Source organism: Rhodnius prolixus, unplaced genomic scaffold (assembly GCF_049639745.1).
Source record: "Rhodnius prolixus isolate KJV_2025 unplaced genomic scaffold, Rpr scaffold_1, whole genome shotgun sequence".
Lineage (NCBI taxonomy): Eukaryota > Metazoa > Arthropoda > Insecta > Hemiptera > Reduviidae > Rhodnius > Rhodnius prolixus.
In genome coordinates, this window is record NW_027411581.1 from 53700571 (window position 1) to 53719469 (window position 18899).

Here is an 18899-nt window from a genome sequence, read left to right on the forward strand (position 1 = left end):
TTGGTGCCTGTATCTCGCTTCTGGAAGCACCGAAAAAAATTTGCAAAGTAAATTTGGATTCCTAACAAAAAACTAAGGGATCACGTATTTTTTAGTTTTTTTCTAGCTATCTTAGTTTCCGAGAAAAAGTCGTTATCCATATAGCTTGGGACACCCTGTATATGTGATTTATCATAATTATAACAAAAAAATTTTATAAATGAAGTGGCCAGCATAAGGGTCTGTGACATCTAATAAATTCTAAAAAATAACATTAATGAAAATTAATGCAGTAGAATTACTTAACTATTAATGAAGTATTAATGAAATGTTGGGTACTCGCTGATTTGTGTACCTTTTGGCGTTTAATCAACCCTTATACTTAACATTTTAAACTGTAAGTTTTTGTTTATATGTTTAAACTCATGTTTTCTTTATATTTCACCATAAAAACCATTTGCGAATTTATTGTGTGCCTTATAACAAGGAAAGCGAACAAATCAGGCAATTATCAGTAATAATTATAAATGTATATTTTGCGTTGAGAAGACAGACCTATTTATGCTCAAAACCCTCAATAAATAAATTGTCGATTTGACTACCAAGTTGAACATAAAATTTTGTATGTTGTTTGCATATTTCGATTATTTTTTATCATTATCTGGAACCTTAATTTTATATTGAGCCATCACTGGGAAATGATCGGATCTGGTATAATTCTCCAGCGAATTGTACGCTAAAATTTCAATTTTTTTTTTAGTTTGTGATTTATACAGTACTCGATCTGTCCAGGACGGTCTTCGTTTTAAGTTATATGTGCCTTGATCCACATTTAGTTTGAAGGTTGGTGCGAATTTAATACTTGCTTCTTGGTAATCTTTGAATATTTTCCCAGCATCTTTAGCTTCTTTTAGTTGTTCATTGGCCAACAGTTCATGATAATTTTTGTTTTTAATAAACTCTGCAATAGATTCAGGCGTGTACTTCTCATTTTCCACGATGCGGAAATTTAAATCGCCTAACCAGAATATAAAATCTGATTCCTGGCCACATAATTTCTTCCTCCCTTGGTTGATTTCCTGAAAAAAAAAGAAGGAAAAACTTAATATAATACTGATTAATCCAATAATTAGATTAGAGAATCATATTATATATATCATATAATGTAGAAGTATTCAAGTCTCTACTGGACGTAGTAGAGGAGCCGTTAAATTTTCTTGTTATTTTTGAGCTGGAATTTCCTAATTAATGTCTTTACTCTAAATACAATTACATTTCTTGTTGGTAATTGCAAGGAAACTTTTAATTTATAAATTTTCTCAGTTAATCAAGAACCAACCCCTAAAACTAAACCTAGTAGTGGCAATGTGTGTACGAAATATAAACAACCGAAGCCGAAAATCCAGTCAGAAATATATGCATACAAAATTTAAAAACCTTGATTATAATAATAATAAATCAATTTTTCTTTTTGTTGTGGTACTGTTTAGAGATTATCGTTTTTTAATTAAAAATAACTCATTTTTAGTCTCGGCATTCTCAGTTATTTCTTTTACATTCTTTCTTGCTCCTCCTAAGATAGAAGATTTTAGATTTCGTTAAAATAACCGCCAAAAAGTTGAGTCAGATTATTGCAGGAAGTTCAAATTTTATATTTCGTTTAGCTAAGGCAAGGACACATTATTATACATTATTTATATACAGGGTGTCCCAAGCTATATGGATAACGACTTTTTCTCGGAAACTAAGATAGCTAGAAAAAAACTAAAAAATACGTGTTCCCTTAGTTTTTTGTTAGAAATCCAAATTTACATTGTATTTTTTTTTCGGTGCTTCCAGAAGCGAGATATAGGCACCAACTTCATTTTTTCAAATGGGAAGGTGCGGTTTTTATTTCAGAAATAGATTCCTCTATTTTTTTAAAGAAAAATTTACTTGAACGGTTTTTTTCTGTGAGCGATATTTTAGAAGTTATGAATGAAAACATGATTCTTATAAGAAATGTCAAAATGATAATATTATAACGGTTTTTTGATGGAATAAGAAGAAAAGCACTATTTTATTATAAATTTTACTCCTCATTAATATTACAGATCATGCTCGAACTGGCCTCCACCATTAGAGATGCATAGTTATGCTCTTTCCTGCCAATTGCCCTTACTGCCAAAGAAATAGATTCGAATTTAACCGAGTTACAGGCATCTATTATTCTCTGCTTTAGTTCATCTACAGATGCAATCCTGGCTTGATTCTGATACACCTAGATTTAGAAATGCTTTTAGATAGGCAGAAATAAGGAAAGAAAGAAAAAAAAGTTATGAATAATCACCTTGTTTTTCAGGTATCCCCAAAGGAAATAGTCCATAGGTGTCAAATCCGGTGAATGAGGTGGCCACTGAATCGCCCTCCGTGACGATATAACACGCCCATCAAATTGCCTATCGAGATATCTCTTTACATTCCTGATGGTGTTATATCGACACGGGGGCGATTCAGTGGCCACCTCATTCACCGGATTTGACACCTATGGACTATTTCCTTTGGGGATACCTGAAAAACAAGGTGATTATTCATAACTTTTTTTTCTTTCTTTCCTTATTTCTGCCTATCTAAAAGCATTTCTAAATCTAGGTGTATCAGAATCAAGCCAGGATTGCATCTGTAGATGAACTAAAGCAGAGAATAATAGATGCCTGTAACTCAGTTAAATTCGAATCTATTTCTTTGGCAGTAAGGGCAATTGGCAGGAAAGAGCATAACTATGCATCTCTAATGGTGGAGGCCAGTTCGAGCATGATCTGTAATATTAATGAGGAGTAAAATTTATAATAAAATAGTACTTTTCTTCTTATTCCATCAATAAACCGTTATAATATTATCATTTTGACATTTCTTATAAGAATCATGTTTTCATTCATAACTTCTAAAATATCGCTCACAGAAAAAAACCGTTCAAGTAAATTTTTCTTTAAAAAAATAGAGAAATCTATTTCTGAAATAAAAACCGCACCTTCCCATTTGAAAAAATGAAGTTGGTGCCTATATCTCGCTTCTGGAAGCAACGAAAAAAATTTACAAAGTAAATTTGGATTCCTAACAAAAAACTAAGGGAACACGTATTTTTTAGTTTTTTTCTAGCTACCTTAGTTTCCGAGAAAAAGTCGTTATCCATATAGCTTGGGACACCCTGTATACATATACAGGGTGACCAGAGTTATATGCTCCACCCACTTTTATTTTAAACGGCGGGAAATTTCGAAAAAATAGAAAACACGTATTTTCAGTGACTGACCCATTTTTTTGAACCCCTGTATCTCGAGATACAGCATCCAACTTTGTTTTGTCAAATGGAACGTTATATTTTTTTTGCATGCTTTTATAGTATTTGAGCTCCTAAAAAAAAACAAAAAAAGAATTTTTGAAATCGGTTAGGTTTTTCAAAAGTTAGGGTTATTTAAAACATGAAAACAAACAGTTTACTGTCAAAATTACGTTATTTTTTTTAAAGAATCTGTTCGAACTGGGCACAACCAACGGACAGGCGAGCCAAATCTCTGGACTCCCACGCTTTGCTTGTAGCAGCACTTTTTTCAGTTTTTGCTACTTTTTTCAAAAATATCTCTGGCAAGTTCCTTTATGCTTTCAGTACTGATTGCAATTTTGAAATCTAAAACTAATAAATATAATTATGCACATTCAAAAGCGTAGGTGACGAACTAGGTTTCCTTTTCTCGATCGAATTAATCACCTCATATCGTTGTCAGATACAAGAACGACAAGGTTAGGTAACATATAAGAAAACATAATTACCCGGAAATCCTTGATTCTGTATTCAAGTCCTTTATCATGTGCATGGAAATGTGCATTAACAATGCAGAAAGATAGACCGTGCAGCTGGAACTTCATGATCACACCACCTTTATTTCCGTAAAGCCCGGCCATTCCTGTCATTTCACGTTCTACTGCTTCACTTTCCAATGCCCATGCGCTATTTAATTTCACAAATACATTTAACACTATGCCCAATAATGACACCGATTCTACCTGTAATCAAAATAATTGCTTTAAAAAATATACTTTGATATCTTCTTCTCTTTCAAGCGTAACTCACTTGACGAATTGTCTCTTTACATTAAGCAAAAGTATAAAGTCCTGAATGAATCCCAAGGTTGTATGACATTCTACTCACCTTATTTCCCGCACCCTCAAAAACTCTTAAAATAGATATTTCGAGGAAATTATTCAAAATTTGAATTTATTTTACTACGTAGTTGGCAGTCTTATTTTAAAATAAAATGAATGTTATCGTTTTCTTCAAAATATCTCAACAATTGAGCAAAAATCTCAAATCTCTTTTGTTTATCCGAATTTTCTCAAACTCCGATCATAAAGTTGTAATGGTTCTGGATGAGGAAGCACGACCTTGTTCTACAAGAGTTCTCCCGGGCTGGCGTGTGATTGTCCGAAAATACGCCCAACAAAATTAATTTCGTAGTTCAGTATATATACATATACTTCTTATTGTTTTAGAAATTTATTGAATCAGTTTGTAGGTGAAATATTCCAGAAATCTCTGATCCAAAGATCTTTTCTTAAATGATTTCTTCGTTGCTGGTTAAATAGTTGTTTTCTTTTGAAGAAATATCTGGAAAGCTTATCTAACTTTAATAATGATGTATACGATAGTAGCTCAACCCTACAACAGTATCTTGTCCAGTTACCCACAGATATGCTCCTATCTACATTCACAACTGCAATAAAATATTTTGAAAAGGCATTTTCTTTGAAGTTGGGGTTGGTTTCGATTTTAGATAAAACCTGAATATCGAAAATTCAGCATAATCACAGCAGTAACAGTTGAAAATCATTAAAACCAGCAATTAACAATAAAATATACAAATAAAAAATTAAAATAAATGTTTAATTAAATTGTATAAATTAGATTATACCTACTTACTTTTTTATAGTTGCCACTTAAGTTGTCTTCCATAGTCTCGGACCACCTCTCACCGGTAAGATAATTGGAAATCGCCTTAGCAGCTGACATGGTCACTTCTTGCAGACCAACTATTACCATATCCGGCAAGCTTTCGTATTTATCTGAATTCTTAAAAAATACAATGACTTGTAAGCACAAAAATTGTTAAAATATCTTATTGAATTTCTAAGAAAAAGGATGTTAACCAATAGTGTACGAACGATAATTTTTGGGAGCGAATAGACAGAGTATATTCAGCAACTTTTTCTCTTTGAGAGCAGTGATGATTACAGCTGAACTTCAAGCACATTAATAGTTCGAAGAGCTTCTGTTTGTTTAACATAGATCCTACTATTTAAGAACTAGTTATGCGTTGAAGATCAAGTACCCAGTGTAGAATGCGAAAAATTATTCTTACCTTTAGGGAAAGCAGACAGTCATAATAACATATTTATCAAGTCGATGCATTAGCAGTTCGTATTACTCCAGCGCGATAGAACCTTTCGAATTCAACCATCACCTCACTAGTAACTTCTGCATCCGCTCGAACTATCACACCACGTACGTCCATCTCTTGCTTTGCGATCAGTAATTCATATTTATATTACCAGATTAATAATGAATACGTAAATTATGTAAACTTTATTTGCTTTACCCTAGCCTACGCGTATCGTCCATTCGAAGGCCGGCAACCCTATATATTTTGCGATTATCTGACACATTTAGGGTAATTTTAGATGTTATAATCCATTTAAACCATCCATTCAGAGTGTATTTCTTTTCACAACATTGACATTGATTTGCCAGTGATTCTGTGATGATGTGGGAGGTAATCTTAGAGGTAAATAGCCCTTTCGATGGAGAAAAACATTAATATTGTTCCAATGTACACTACGATTTAGACTTGGGTTAATAAAAATAAATATTTATTAATAAACTTAGTACAAATAAAAGATACAAAAAAAAAAATTACCTGACCTAACAATTTGGTAATACATGCCGGCTTCCTTCCGTTCACATTCCATGTGGCAATATGGATCCTGCCAAGAAGAAAACAATTCAGATTATTTCTCGGCTTGTGCATGAAAGGAGAGGGAAGAAACAGATCCAACCGTAACAATTGTCCATTTGTGGCAACCCTCCCTTACCGGTAACTGGTTACCATTCTGATCTAGAACTTTAGGGTAGAAATTATAGCCAAAGTAATGAATTAGGATCGCTGGTATTACAAGATTTTAGAAAATGCGTATATTAGAAGAAAAAGTTTTTGCGTTTTTGGAAATTTGCTCGAAAATGATGTAAATATTTGAAGACAATTTGTGCAGAAAAAAAAAGTAATTAAGAATTCTCTCGCGAATTGCTGTTAGAGACGAAATGATTGGATGCAAAATTTTAATTAATAAAGTATATTTTTTGGATAGGTTGTTTAATTCGGATTTTGAAAGATTACGTTCGGCAGTCCAAGAACTATTCTGAACGGCGCTATAGGTATTTGGTTCATTTATAATCGATACTGAATTAAACAATTAAATTCGATTAATAGCACCTGGAAACCAACTACTAGTATTAATATGAAATGCCTCTTTCAACTAAAAATTTACCGTGAAGTTAGCAGTACTGTGTGAAGCTATTAAGAACATATGGTTCATTTACATAATAATTAAGTGTTAATTAATGAGGGGGAAGTAGGGGGCAGAATACGACAATCAATGGCACCATGAATCATCATAAAGTGAAATTAAAAAGAAAAAATTATTAATAAAATAAGAACAATAGAGTTTATTAATTTCTACAACGTATTATTATCTTCTCTTAAATAATTTATAACCAGAAACTTCTTTTCCTTACTTTAATACAGATTATATTAAATGAATTTGAGATCACTAGAAGATTCGTTTTTATATATTATTTTATCTCGTGACGTTTTCTTAATACAATTGATTAACTGTTTACAATGTTGAACTCCTCCTTTGGCAACATATTTAAGACGCCACCAGCTTTAGACAGAAGAGACATTAAATTCTAATTTTGGAACATTTTTGCGCTCTCAGTTTCACAAATATCAACCTTTTTCAGTCAACCTTTTTGTTTTCCCTCTTAAACCGGAAATACCTACCTTCTTTGAGTATCATTTAATATTAAGTTCATTCTATTGACTTACGGATGTGACGGAGTATGGAAACTTGGTTTTTGGAGATTGAGTTTTAACGAGTTAATTAATCGAAGTATGTATAACGAATGAATGTATCTAATGTTTCGTCTAAGTTTAATCGATACCTGACACAAAGCTCTGGGTCAAATAGGGAGTATTACTTTTTGGAGCTTGGAGGATCAGTATATCAGTGTAATAGTAGACCTACTGCAACTTTTATTGCCCATTTTTCCAGGGCGATCAGGATTAGGTGTACTTTTAGGAAAGGTGGGGTAAGGCTATGTCGAATGTGTATTATAATTTACAGCCCAGAAGACTTATTTTAACGAAGATTAAATAAGTTTGCTAGAATTATGGGGTTAGATAATTTATATTTTATTTTTTTATCATATCTAATTACGCTCGAAAGAAATAGACTTACGCTCGAAACGTTATTTCAGGAGGGAGGCCGGAAAAAAAAAATTATTTCGCCTAAAGAGCCATTTCTAAACAGATCTCCGGTTTTACCACCTATGTATTGTCACTAGGAATTAAATAAGTTGTTAAAATTACGAATTTGTTTAATATTATTGGATATTAGTCACTTACATCAACGGAAATCGGCTTCAGAGAAAGTAGTGTCAGTATTAACGCAATATTTGTTCACCCTCATGGACCATTAGGACATATACTCAGGATTAAAACTCAATTCTTGGCATGTGACACGATCGCCAGAAAATAATTTGACGACGTAGTGAAATTTAATTTTACAGCAAGTGGCGGTACAGTAATGGTGGAATACGTGAGGCGCTTGCACTAACTGCTCTAAACGGATTAATGACCACCCAATTGCATTATCTGATAGAAAAAAAAAAGATTAGGTACAGTTTATGGTTTTAAAAAAAAGTGCCTTACCATTTGCTGTAAAGTGGATGTTTTTTTTTTTCCAGTAACTGAAAATTCGTGAAGGATGTTACAATGGCGAATACTAAGTGAGATAAAATAGGGACTTGAATTTTAAATATTCAACTGAAAAAACAGAATCTAAATGTTGGTTTTGCATCATTGTAATTATTATAGCCTATAATCCATTGCTATTGAACGTTTCTATCAAAAAATAAAGTAACATAAACTTCAGACATTTATAGTGATTTAGACAAACAAACAATTATTGTTCTGAAAGTAATGTGCTGAATTATTAAAACTGTCCGGTAGGACAGTTGTATAAGGGTTGATCATCAAAAACTGCACGAAAAAGCGTAACGTTGAAAAACACCCAACTTTGACAATTTTTTTCTCTTTTTCTATAAAAGATAAAATTCCCAAATTTTCTTTAAATTATAGGGCAAACCCTCCTTTATAACTGTAATTTTTTTGCAACCACCCAGATCTAATAGGTTTCGAGAAAAAAGTTGCCAAAAATGAGCAAAAACGGCTTTTTCAAAAAATGTTCTTGTTGTTGTTCTTCTTCTTCTTCTTGTTACCTATTTTGTAAACAACGTAGCGCCTAAACGCGTGAACCGATTTTCATGAATGAGGTGTCATTCGATTCGGAATTTTATGTAGATGTGCCTTTTTGGGGTCTCGACGCTGTACATCGAATGGGAGAGGAGTTAGCCCCCTTTATGTAAGGCCCCCTCCAAAATTATTATTACTAATTACTCTGTAAATCTTGGCCCGATTTTGATAAAATTTGGTAGGGTGATAGGGTTAGGGCTCCCCTACGTAACATTAAAGCGACGATCTGCTCTTACACTTGTTAAGAGGAAGTATAGCAATCGTTGCAAATTATCGACACGTGAACCGATTTGCATGAATGAAGGGTCATTCAAATCGAAATTTTGTACAGATTTGCACTTTAAAAGTCTCGTCGCCGTGCCTCATAAGGAGGGGAGTTTGCCCCACCCAAATAAGGCCCTTTCTAAAACTATTATTACCAATATTTCTATAACGCTTAGTCCGATTTTGATAAAATTCAGCTCGAATAAGTGGTTAAAGCTCCTCTACGTTGCTGATGCTATTGCACCTACTAAGAGGAAGTACTGCAATCATTTAAATTATCAATGAGTGAACCGATTTAAATCAATGAATTGTCGTTCGATTAAAAGATCTTTGCCTCTTTGCCTTTTAGGAAGAAGTACTGCAATCGTAGTTTATTTTTCTTACTCCTCTTAAAAGGAAGTACTGAAATCGCAGTTTAATTTTGCTATGTTATTCAAAACGCTTTTTCAAAAAAATTGTTATTGAGGATGGTTTGGGGGAACGCAACTATAATCATTCTTTAAAAAGATCTCTCCATTGGTAGTTACGGTTCCGACTTAACACCTTATCAGATTATAATGATAGAATTGTTTATTCCAAATTTTAAAAAAATCTGTAAAGAAGATATATAACTTTGTAAAAAAACAAAAATGAAAATCTATCCAAAAGGTACAAAAATCTCCTTAACAAAAACTTACAGTTTTAAAAGTTAAGTACAAGGGTTGATTAAACGCCAAAAGGTACACAAATCAGCGAGTACCCAACATTTCATTAATAGTTAAGTAATTCTACTGCATTAATTTTCATTAATAAGTTATTTTTTAGAATTTATTAGATGTCACAGACCCTTATGCTGGCCACTTCATTTATAATATTTTTTTGTTATAATTATGATAAATCACATAAATATGTACATGCATGTTAAAGTAGAAAAAGACAAAGTTAGAGTAGGCTACTGTCTTGAATTCGTCTTACCGAAATATTCGTGAGCACAAATAACACACAGTTAATAACAAGTAGATTATTCAACAACAATTATTCATTTCTCAATTGTAATTTAATTTAGTTCCCCTAATTTTACTTATAGTAAAATACTGGAATAATTAGCTGTCCTAAAAATATGCATATCTTATTTACTTTATATTGCATATACACAACATTGTGGGATGAATACCTAGATTGAGAATGTAATTGAAGAAAACTATATTATTTGCGATAAAGCCAGATAATTATTACCTATTATTATAAACGTTTGACTACTACATAAAATAACAATTACTTTAATCGAAGAATGAACTTAAACCGACGATTTTTATTTAAAATAAAAATAAATAAATAAAATAAACAAAATCATTGGTGTAAGTTTTTTATAAAAAAAAGTTTTGAATTTTTTTTTAAATTTTTTATAACGTTTTCTTTTTAACCTGTAATTAATAGTTTGATTATTATAGATAACTAGATATTACAGTCAATCTACAGTGCTACTTGAACATATATTTTGTAGACGAAAATGGCCAGCATAAGGGTCTGTGACATCTAATAAATTCTAAAAAATAACTTATTAATGAAAATTAATGCAGTAGAATTACTTAACTATTAATGAAATGATGGGTACTCGCTGATTTGTGTACCTTTTGGCGTTTAATCAACCCTTATACTTAACTTTTAAAACTGTAAGTTTTTGTTAAGGAGGTTATCTTCAGATCTGGGGGATGGAAAAGTCTGATAATAATCTAATAAATGATAAATGTATAGCAAGGTGTTTTGTCTTGAGAGAATAGGAAAAAACAAGGTACTTGGTTTCCTTCGAAAGATTTATCGAAAAGTATTTCCGTTAATCAAATTTCACATAGTCACAGAGCAACCGGATTATATGGTGTCACTTTACTGTCAAATTATCAAATTATAAAATACAGAAATAAAAAATTGTCATTGTAAAAAAATTAACATTCGCATAATTCTATGTTTATTCAAAGTAAACAAACCGTAAAGAGAAATTTATCCAATGATTCCTTACTAAAATATGTACGAAGTAATAAATTACACAGGCAGTATTTACATTAAGCAAATAACTGTAAATAAATAGATGGAATAAGAATTACTATTTGTCTATATATTTAACTGTGGGAAATAAAGAAAATATTCTATTCTAGGATGGATAAATTACCTAAACTGAAATATACAGATGGGGGGACCAGCTCACTGGCTGATGGCTCGCGGTGCATTATATTGGCAATGCGCCCAATGTAATATTAATAGCTGGACTGCAGTTCTTGCTCTCTCTTGTGATGGTAAGGTGAGAAAAGAAACGTTCTTGGTCAGACAGCGAAATGCAAGCTGGAACGTTTTTTAAGTAAATAATATCCTTTTTCTACGGAGTCCCCATTTTAGGTTCAATGCACCTTATTCCAACCTTTTTTCCCCAATTCAGAGTCCATCTCTGAAGTGCGTTTTGAAAGGTGTAAAATGCACCTCAGTAGTACTCTCTCATCCCCCTTAACATCTCTTTCATTTGAATCAAAACGTTTTTTCATTCACAAAGTTCTGTAGATCTGGGAATAGATTGGAGTCCAAGGGCGCTAAATCTGGGTATGCAGGATGTGAAAGTTCCAATATTTTCGTGGGTCAAATCCCTGTTTTTTCCATCATCAAAACTCTTTTATGGTTTTGATACTTTTTAAAAATATTTTAGTTAGTTTGCTTGTTCACGGGTTAGGGAAGTTATTGTTCAACTTTTCTAGAAAAGTAATCTTTTTAAAAATCCATTTTTCCCTCTTCTCCCAAAACAAAACTGAAGGGAGAAGTGGGATACCCATTTCCTTAGAGATCTGGGAGTCCCTGCGGGTATTCCCGTTAACTGCACAGCTGTGCAAATATTTTAGATTAGCCAAACACAAACTAATTATCAAACACACCATAACTTTACCCACTTTCTATACACTATGAACAAACTCTGACACATTAGAGAGCGACAATAGATACTTTGGGTGCCGTTTTGGCTTAAAGGCACCACCTTTATAATCAATCAACTTTTTTTGGTTTGTTTTGTTATTGAGTCACCGGCTTCCACTCATTTGATCCATTACATTTCTGGCGATTATTAGGGACTCTCGTCTCATTCTCAGCAACAAATCAGTTGAATTCTTTTTAAAATAGTAGAAAAATTGCCGCCAAATTCATTCATTTGTTTTTTAACAGTATTTAACAAATGCAGCATCCATCGTGCTTTAGGTTTTCTCAAATTTAATTCTTCCGGTAAAATGTTCTGTAATCTTTCAGTATCAGCTATCTATACTCCTTTAATCGGCGATCGTCCAACAACACATTGTTCATTTTCTAGATGTTTCATCTACGGTTGAATTTTGTTGGTTGAATAATCTCATCATTTTGTGCGCCGATATCTTATTGAGGATGAGAGTAAATCTCCAGTAACCACAAAAAAAAAAAAAAGTCGAAGTCGAACTTAGAAAGAATTAGAACTTACTTTGGTAAGAGGCAGTTCTCGTCCGATTTAAGAGTTAATTTACCCTTTAAAGGGCTTTTTACCTTGTGCACAGTTTCTCCCTTACAGAACCCTAAACTAGAACATTCCCACCGCGAAGAGAATAGTTGTAAAAAATTGTAAAGCCTTGATTCTAGAGATAAGCGCTAGATTGACACAATATACCTACATCTAGATAAACCCTTATCTACCGGCTAATCAGAGCCAGCTGTTCCTTTCTCCCTTCTGTAAAGTGCAGATTACCAAGATTAGCCAATCAATAGATGCTATTCACCATTACATTCTCTATTGTGTGAATCAGGAAATAAAAATTGAGGAAATCAGATAAATACAGATCAACTACGGTATTAACTGAGCACCCTGTACCAGCCTCTTTTACTCCTCGACTTCTATCCGTATCTACCATTTTATTAGTTTATTTCTACAATTCTCTGGGAAATTATTTACAAATTTACTTTAAGCTTAGAATCTTGTCTAAATTTATTATAAATCGGTACCTTTGACGAAAGCTGACGATGTAGCTTCCCAGATCAGCTCCGAAACGATTTTTTTTTCTTTAAATCTCGTTCAAGAACGATCATTCAAGCTATTATCGTCAAATTCAAAGTTGTAGCGATAAATCTAATTTTTTGATGTAATATCGCCTAGTTGATACTACCGTACATTCTATTAATTGTTACTTTAGAGTGTCCTAACCCTGCCATACTCCCTGTAACCCAGAATAGATTTTTTCTAAAAAAGAATTTTACCGTTTTATATGAGTAAGACATTGCGGAAAAGTCAAGGAAATTGAAAAGACCTATTAGGAAATTCGCTTTTCTGTATTCGCTATTTTCTTCGAATTCGAAATTTTAGCAGCTTATTTAATCGTCTTTAACTGTTTGTAATTAATAGAACCGTACTTTATATAAATGTGGCATTTTAATATAATTGTCTTACCTTTTTCGTCATAAAATATAAAGAAAATCGTTCGGTTAGTTTTCGAGAAAAACTCAGCAAAATGGAGAAAACGTGACAGTGAATTCAATGGGAGTTCTCTGAAATAACCCCTGTGATTTTCATTAAAAAAGTCGTTTACTCAATTGACGCATGTAGATCTGATATTAGAAATTGATGCATGTAAAACTATTATTAGAAAGTGTAAGCTCGCTTTTGGGAAAAGGTTGGGGTTATCACTTGACATGACATTTTGACGGCTTCATTATCTAGGTAAGAGTAGTGGGAATTAGTTATAAATTCCAAGTCCTAAAAAAATCATTTGACCACAAGCTTCAAATTGTGGCTTGCCACCACTGGGCAGAGACAGGCGAAGGAGTTCATTAAAGGCTATTCGCCGAGGCTGACTGCAGAATTAATCCGTCAAGGCCGTGGGGCTATAATAAGGATGATTGTAGGCCTATTAACTGGCCACTGCTGGCTCATGAAACACATGCATCGCAGATAGCCTTTGCAGGTTCTGTCAGGAAGAGGAGGAAACGGAACTGCACGTGTTGTGTCAGTGCGAGGGGCTCGTATGGCTAAAGATGTTACTTCTCGGGGTGGAAAAACCAAGGCCTGTGAGCTTTACCCAAGAGTCGCTCCCCAGCATTAAGAGTCTGATTAAAAGGACGAGTCTGGAGGGTGAGCTTTAGAGTGAGGGGAGCCACAATAGATCCAAAGGGGTCGCAGTGGCGTAGGCCTTCAGGCCGCCCTAGTTTAATCTAATCTAATCTAATCTCCAAATTGCAATTTGATTTTTCAGTATTTAGCGATGTTTTCAAAATCAGTTAGGCTCGTTTTATTAAAATTTTGAATACAAACTAAATACATGCTTCTATTTCTTTTATTTGAAATGTTAATAACCGAAACTATTAAACAGGATTCCTTAGAATTTCTTTAAAGATTCTGTAGCGTTTCAATATATTTTATGGTTTTAACACCTGCGTATTAGATACATAATTTAATAACATAAAATTAAATAAATATAAAAATTTCTATCTTAAATTCCGGGTAGAACGAATATCAAATATCAGGAACCGTACAAACCGCAGAAGCCAAACGGTTTTGATTTGAAGTTTGAAATCACATATGTGAGATTGTAAGTTCAATTTTAAACTTTATCTGATTTATATTGATTTTTCATTTTTCCCGGAGGGCCTGCCGCCACACTTCGACTAATAGTACCATTTTATTAGCGTTTAGTGCAGTTAATTAGGAAATAAAATTGCTTGAGTGTTATCATCTGATTTTTTCCACTTTCAGGGTTTTCTATTCCCTTCCCTCATGTAAAATCACTTCGGAAAATAGTGTACGATGCGGAAACAATAGAAATTATAGATTATTTTCAGGAGGTCCCTTTTAGCATTTCGTAATGTAGCACTTCCTGTGGCGGCAATAATTTCGGAAACATTCAAGGAGAAACTGAATTCCAAAACATAATTAGTCATAGTTACATAGAAAGTGGAAAGCAGAACACCATATACTCGTATATTTGAAGCACGCAACTAAGATGTAATCCACCGCCATATTAATAACATTAAATTACTAATTTCCCCCTTATTCCCTTATTTTCTGTTATTTCCCTCTTATCTATATAGCTTTTCACAAATCTTAACAACTCGAGGAAATAAGTTTTCATGACTACATTATTTAAATTTTTTATTTTTCAAATGAGATTAATTTTCGCTAATGCAACAAGCACACGAAATTAAATTTAAATGATTCTATCAGTTGGTATCAGAACAGCTGTATTATTAAAAAAAATAAATAAATAAAAAACAGCTGTGAACCCATCTCCTTATTGTTTAAGAGGGTGCTTCTTAAATACAGATTTGAAATTAGGATTGGCAAACTCAATTAATTTAGTATTTTAAAGAGATAAGGAATATAAAACACTTTACGTGAAGGCATTAGTTAGCATAAACTACTCCTTAACAAAAACTTACAGTTTAAAATGTTAAGTATAAGGGTTGATTAAACGCCAAAAGGTACACAAATCAGCGAGTACCCAACATTTCATTAATACTTCATTAATATTTAAGTAATTCTACTGCATTAATTTTCATTAATAAGTTATTTTTTAGAATTTATTAGATATCACAGACCCTTATGCTGGCCATTTTAGTCTACAAAATTTATCTTCAAGTAGCACTGTAGATTGACTGTAATATCTTTTTATCTATAATAATCAAACTATTAATTACAGGTTAAAAAGAAAAACGTTATAAAAATATAAAAAAATTATGAGGCTAAAAAATTCAAAACTTTTTTTTATAAAAAAAATGTAATATGTAATATAAAGTAAATAAGATATGCATGTATTTAGGACAGCTAATTATTCCAGTATTTTACTATAAGTAAAATTAGGGGGACTAAATTAAATTACAATTGAGAAATGAATAATTGTTGTTGAATAATCTACTTGTTATTAACTGTGTGTTATTTGTGCTCACGAATATTTCGGCAAGACGAATTCAAGACAGTAGCCTACTCTAACTTTGTCTTTTTCTACTTTAACATGCATGTACATATATGTGATTTATCATAATTATAACAAAAAAATATTATAAATGAAGTGGCCAGCATAAGGGTCTGTGAAATCTAATAAATTCTAAAAAATAACTTATTAATGAAAATTAATGCAGTAGAATTACTTAACTATTAATGAAGTATTAATGAAATGTTGGGTACTCGCTGATTTGTGTACCTTTTGTCGTTTAATCAACCCTTATACTTAACATTTTAAACTGTAAGTTTTTGTTAAGGAGATTTTTGTACCTTTTGGATAGATTTTCCTTTTTGTCTATTTTACAAAGTTACATATCTTCTTTACAGATTTTTTTAAAATTTGGAATAAGCAATTCTATCATTATAACCTGATAAGGTGTGAAGTTGGAACCGTAACTACCACTGGAGAGATCTTTTTAAAGAATGATTATAGTTGCGGTCCTCAAAACCATCCTCAATAACAATTTTTCTGAAAAAGCGTTTTGAATAACATAGGAAGGTATTTGTACGTAAATAGCAAAATTAAACTGCGATTTCAGTACTTCCTTTTAAGAAGAGTAAGAAAAATAATCTACGATTGCAGTACTTCTCGCTAAAAGGCAAAGAGGCAAAGATTTTTTAATCGAACGTCAATTCATTGATTTAAATCGGTTCACTCATTGATAATTTAAACGATTGCAGTACTTCCTCTTAGTAGGTGCAAGAGCATCAGCAACGTAGAGGAGCTTTAACCACTTATTCGAGCTGAATTTTATCAAAATCGGACTAAGCGTTATAGTAATATTGGCAATAATAGTTTTAGAAAGGGCCTTATTTGGGTGGGGCAAACTCCTCTCCTTATGAGGCACGGCGTCGAGACTTTTAAAGTGCAAATCTGTACAAAAAAGTCGTTTTTGCTCATTTTTGGCAACTTTATTCTCGAAACCTATTAGATCTGGGTGGTTGCAAAAAAATTACAGTTATAAAGGAGGGTTTGGAGTAAGATTTAAAGAAAATTTGGGAATTTTATCTTTTATAGAAAAAGAGAAAAAATTGACAAATTTGGGTGTTTTTCAACGTTACGCTTTTTCGTGCAGTTTTTGACGATCAACCCTACCGGACAGTTTTAATAAATTGATAAAAATATAACAACGGAATTGAGTTCATTAAATTTAGATTTTCTTATCGTAATCGAGAAATAATTTCGATCGAATTTACTTACGAGCAATAAAAGTCTACTAATTGTAGATAGTATTGAAGATTGCACGTGAAAATCGCCAGAAAATATAATTTTATTCCCAGAATTTTCCATTACCAGAGTTGCAATATCGTCTTATAGAGCACACAATCCATTGTAACACGGACAGGAGTCGTTTCTACGCCTCCTAAACAGTGGCGGGAGGAAAATACAAAAACTTTCCCATGAATAGTGAACCGTAGGGAAAAACTTGGGCGACGGGAGTGCAGCTACTTCCCACCATTGCTTCGAAAGAGGAAGTATTCTAAATGAATTCTTAAATCGAGAAAGGAGTGTTCAGAAAAGATTTGAAATTAAGTATCAATAATAAAATTAAATGATTAGCAATTAAAACCTCCAATAAACTGTCTTTTTATATTCGACAATAAGTTCTTACGTAAAATCTTTTTCCTTTGCAGCTAAACCTACACAGGCCAATGTGATTATGGTAAACACTGGTAAGATTAACACTTTCATCTCGGTGACTTTAACAAGTGAAATCTACGGAGTTTGTGGCCAGCGACGCACGATACTCAAATCACAATCTTACAGTCTGTTTTACCAAATTTTTATTATATTCATCAATTTCGGTTGCTAAAACATACAAATTGAACATACAATTAAATAAAAACACACTAACAATAAAACATTTTTATCTGGCACACTTGTGTAAACAGAGTTAGCTTTTTGTCTCTTTGTGTAGACTGCGTCACTCATTATCTCCTCTATCTTCCTTTTGGAATAAACGTTGCGAGTTGGCTGTGCGGGAATAGAATTCAAACGTAACGCATTCGCAAACAATAAACCATTGTTTTATTAATTTTTCCAAACTATTTTTTATTTTACTAATGGAGTTTTGCTTAATTATCATTTTGAACTAAAGCGCTAAACGCAGTCCAAACATTCTAAACCTACACTGAAGGTAAGGTGTCTCATGCAGTCGGTATCGAAGCAATAATGGCATAGGAGTGACCTTGTCGAGAAAGGAGCCTCTGAAGCACCGATAAATTTACTGAAGTATCATAGGAACCATTTTTGAGAAAATTATGTAGAAAAAAAACACAAATCCATTCAATAAAATGGAATTTCCGATTCAAATTCGAAATTGCGGCAACACATACTAACTCTCCTTAAATGTAAATGCCTGATAGGAACGTACACTGTACTGTATTAGCACATTAGTGGGAAGTGCCATTTTCCTTGAGAAAATAATTCAATTGAAAGTTACTTTACATATTTATAAACTACTACTTCAAGAAAATCGTAAAAACCGATTTCAAGAATACCTATTCATTAATGAAAATTCTATCCAGTAAAATGGCGCTTCACAATAACACACTCATTCACTTTTTTAAAAAAAACACTCGTTTCCCTGCTCAGGAACTATAAAAACAGGATATTCCCGTCTACAGTTAATTGGGAAAATACTGGGCAATTTCGTTACTTCCTCTTACTGACTTTAAGAGAAGAACTATCCATTTGTTATTTAACCTAATAATCAATATTAAAATATCGGTCACTTTCAGCAAGCATTTGTTTTTTTTTAAGTGTTCTCATAGGAGAAGGTTATCTAGCAGGCAATTGGACTATCTTCCCCCTAAAAAGTATTAATTATCGATTGAATCCTGTAATTAGGGCGATAATTACTATCGATCATCTAATGTATCGTTATGTCAGTGGCATAGGTCTAAAAGGTTGGGTTGCCACTTTCTCCTACGATATGTTATTTGTTACTGGCGCTGTAATTATCGTCATGGTCATTACTGTTTCACGCCGAAACTGTTTTGATTCGAGTTGAAGGTGTCAAATAAATTAAATTTGGAGTTCCCTAAAGAGGCAAAAAAGT

At 32.7% G+C, this 18899-nt stretch overlaps 1 protein-coding gene and 1 long non-coding RNA gene across 3 annotated transcripts in view; one reads left to right on the forward strand and one right to left on the reverse strand.

The window, feature by feature from the left end:
• The window catches only part of LOC141462025 (uncharacterized), a 177854-nt gene that overhangs the window by 64138 nt on the left and 94817 nt on the right, over window positions 1-18899 (forward strand). The gene's annotated exons all lie outside the window — the stretch shown is intronic.
• LOC141461971 (phosphatidylinositol 4,5-bisphosphate 5-phosphatase A-like) lies at window positions 463-17679 on the reverse strand. Of its 2 annotated transcripts, none has more exons than XM_074143479.1 (5): window positions 17451-17679; window positions 5931-5997; window positions 4937-5086; window positions 3790-4023; window positions 463-1058 (listed from the first exon to the last, which is right to left on the reverse strand). In XM_074143479.1, exons 1-5 carry the CDS (start codon window positions 17528-17530, stop codon window positions 624-626), a joined length of 966 nt encoding a protein of 321 aa, XP_073999580.1. In that variant the 5' UTR covers window positions 17531-17679; the 3' UTR covers window positions 463-623. The 2 variants fall into 2 exon arrangements, with proteins under 2 accessions (XP_073999580.1, XP_073999585.1); XM_074143484.1 differs by lacking the exon at window positions 17451-17679 and adding an exon at window positions 8004-8429 and having other exon boundaries at window positions 464-1058.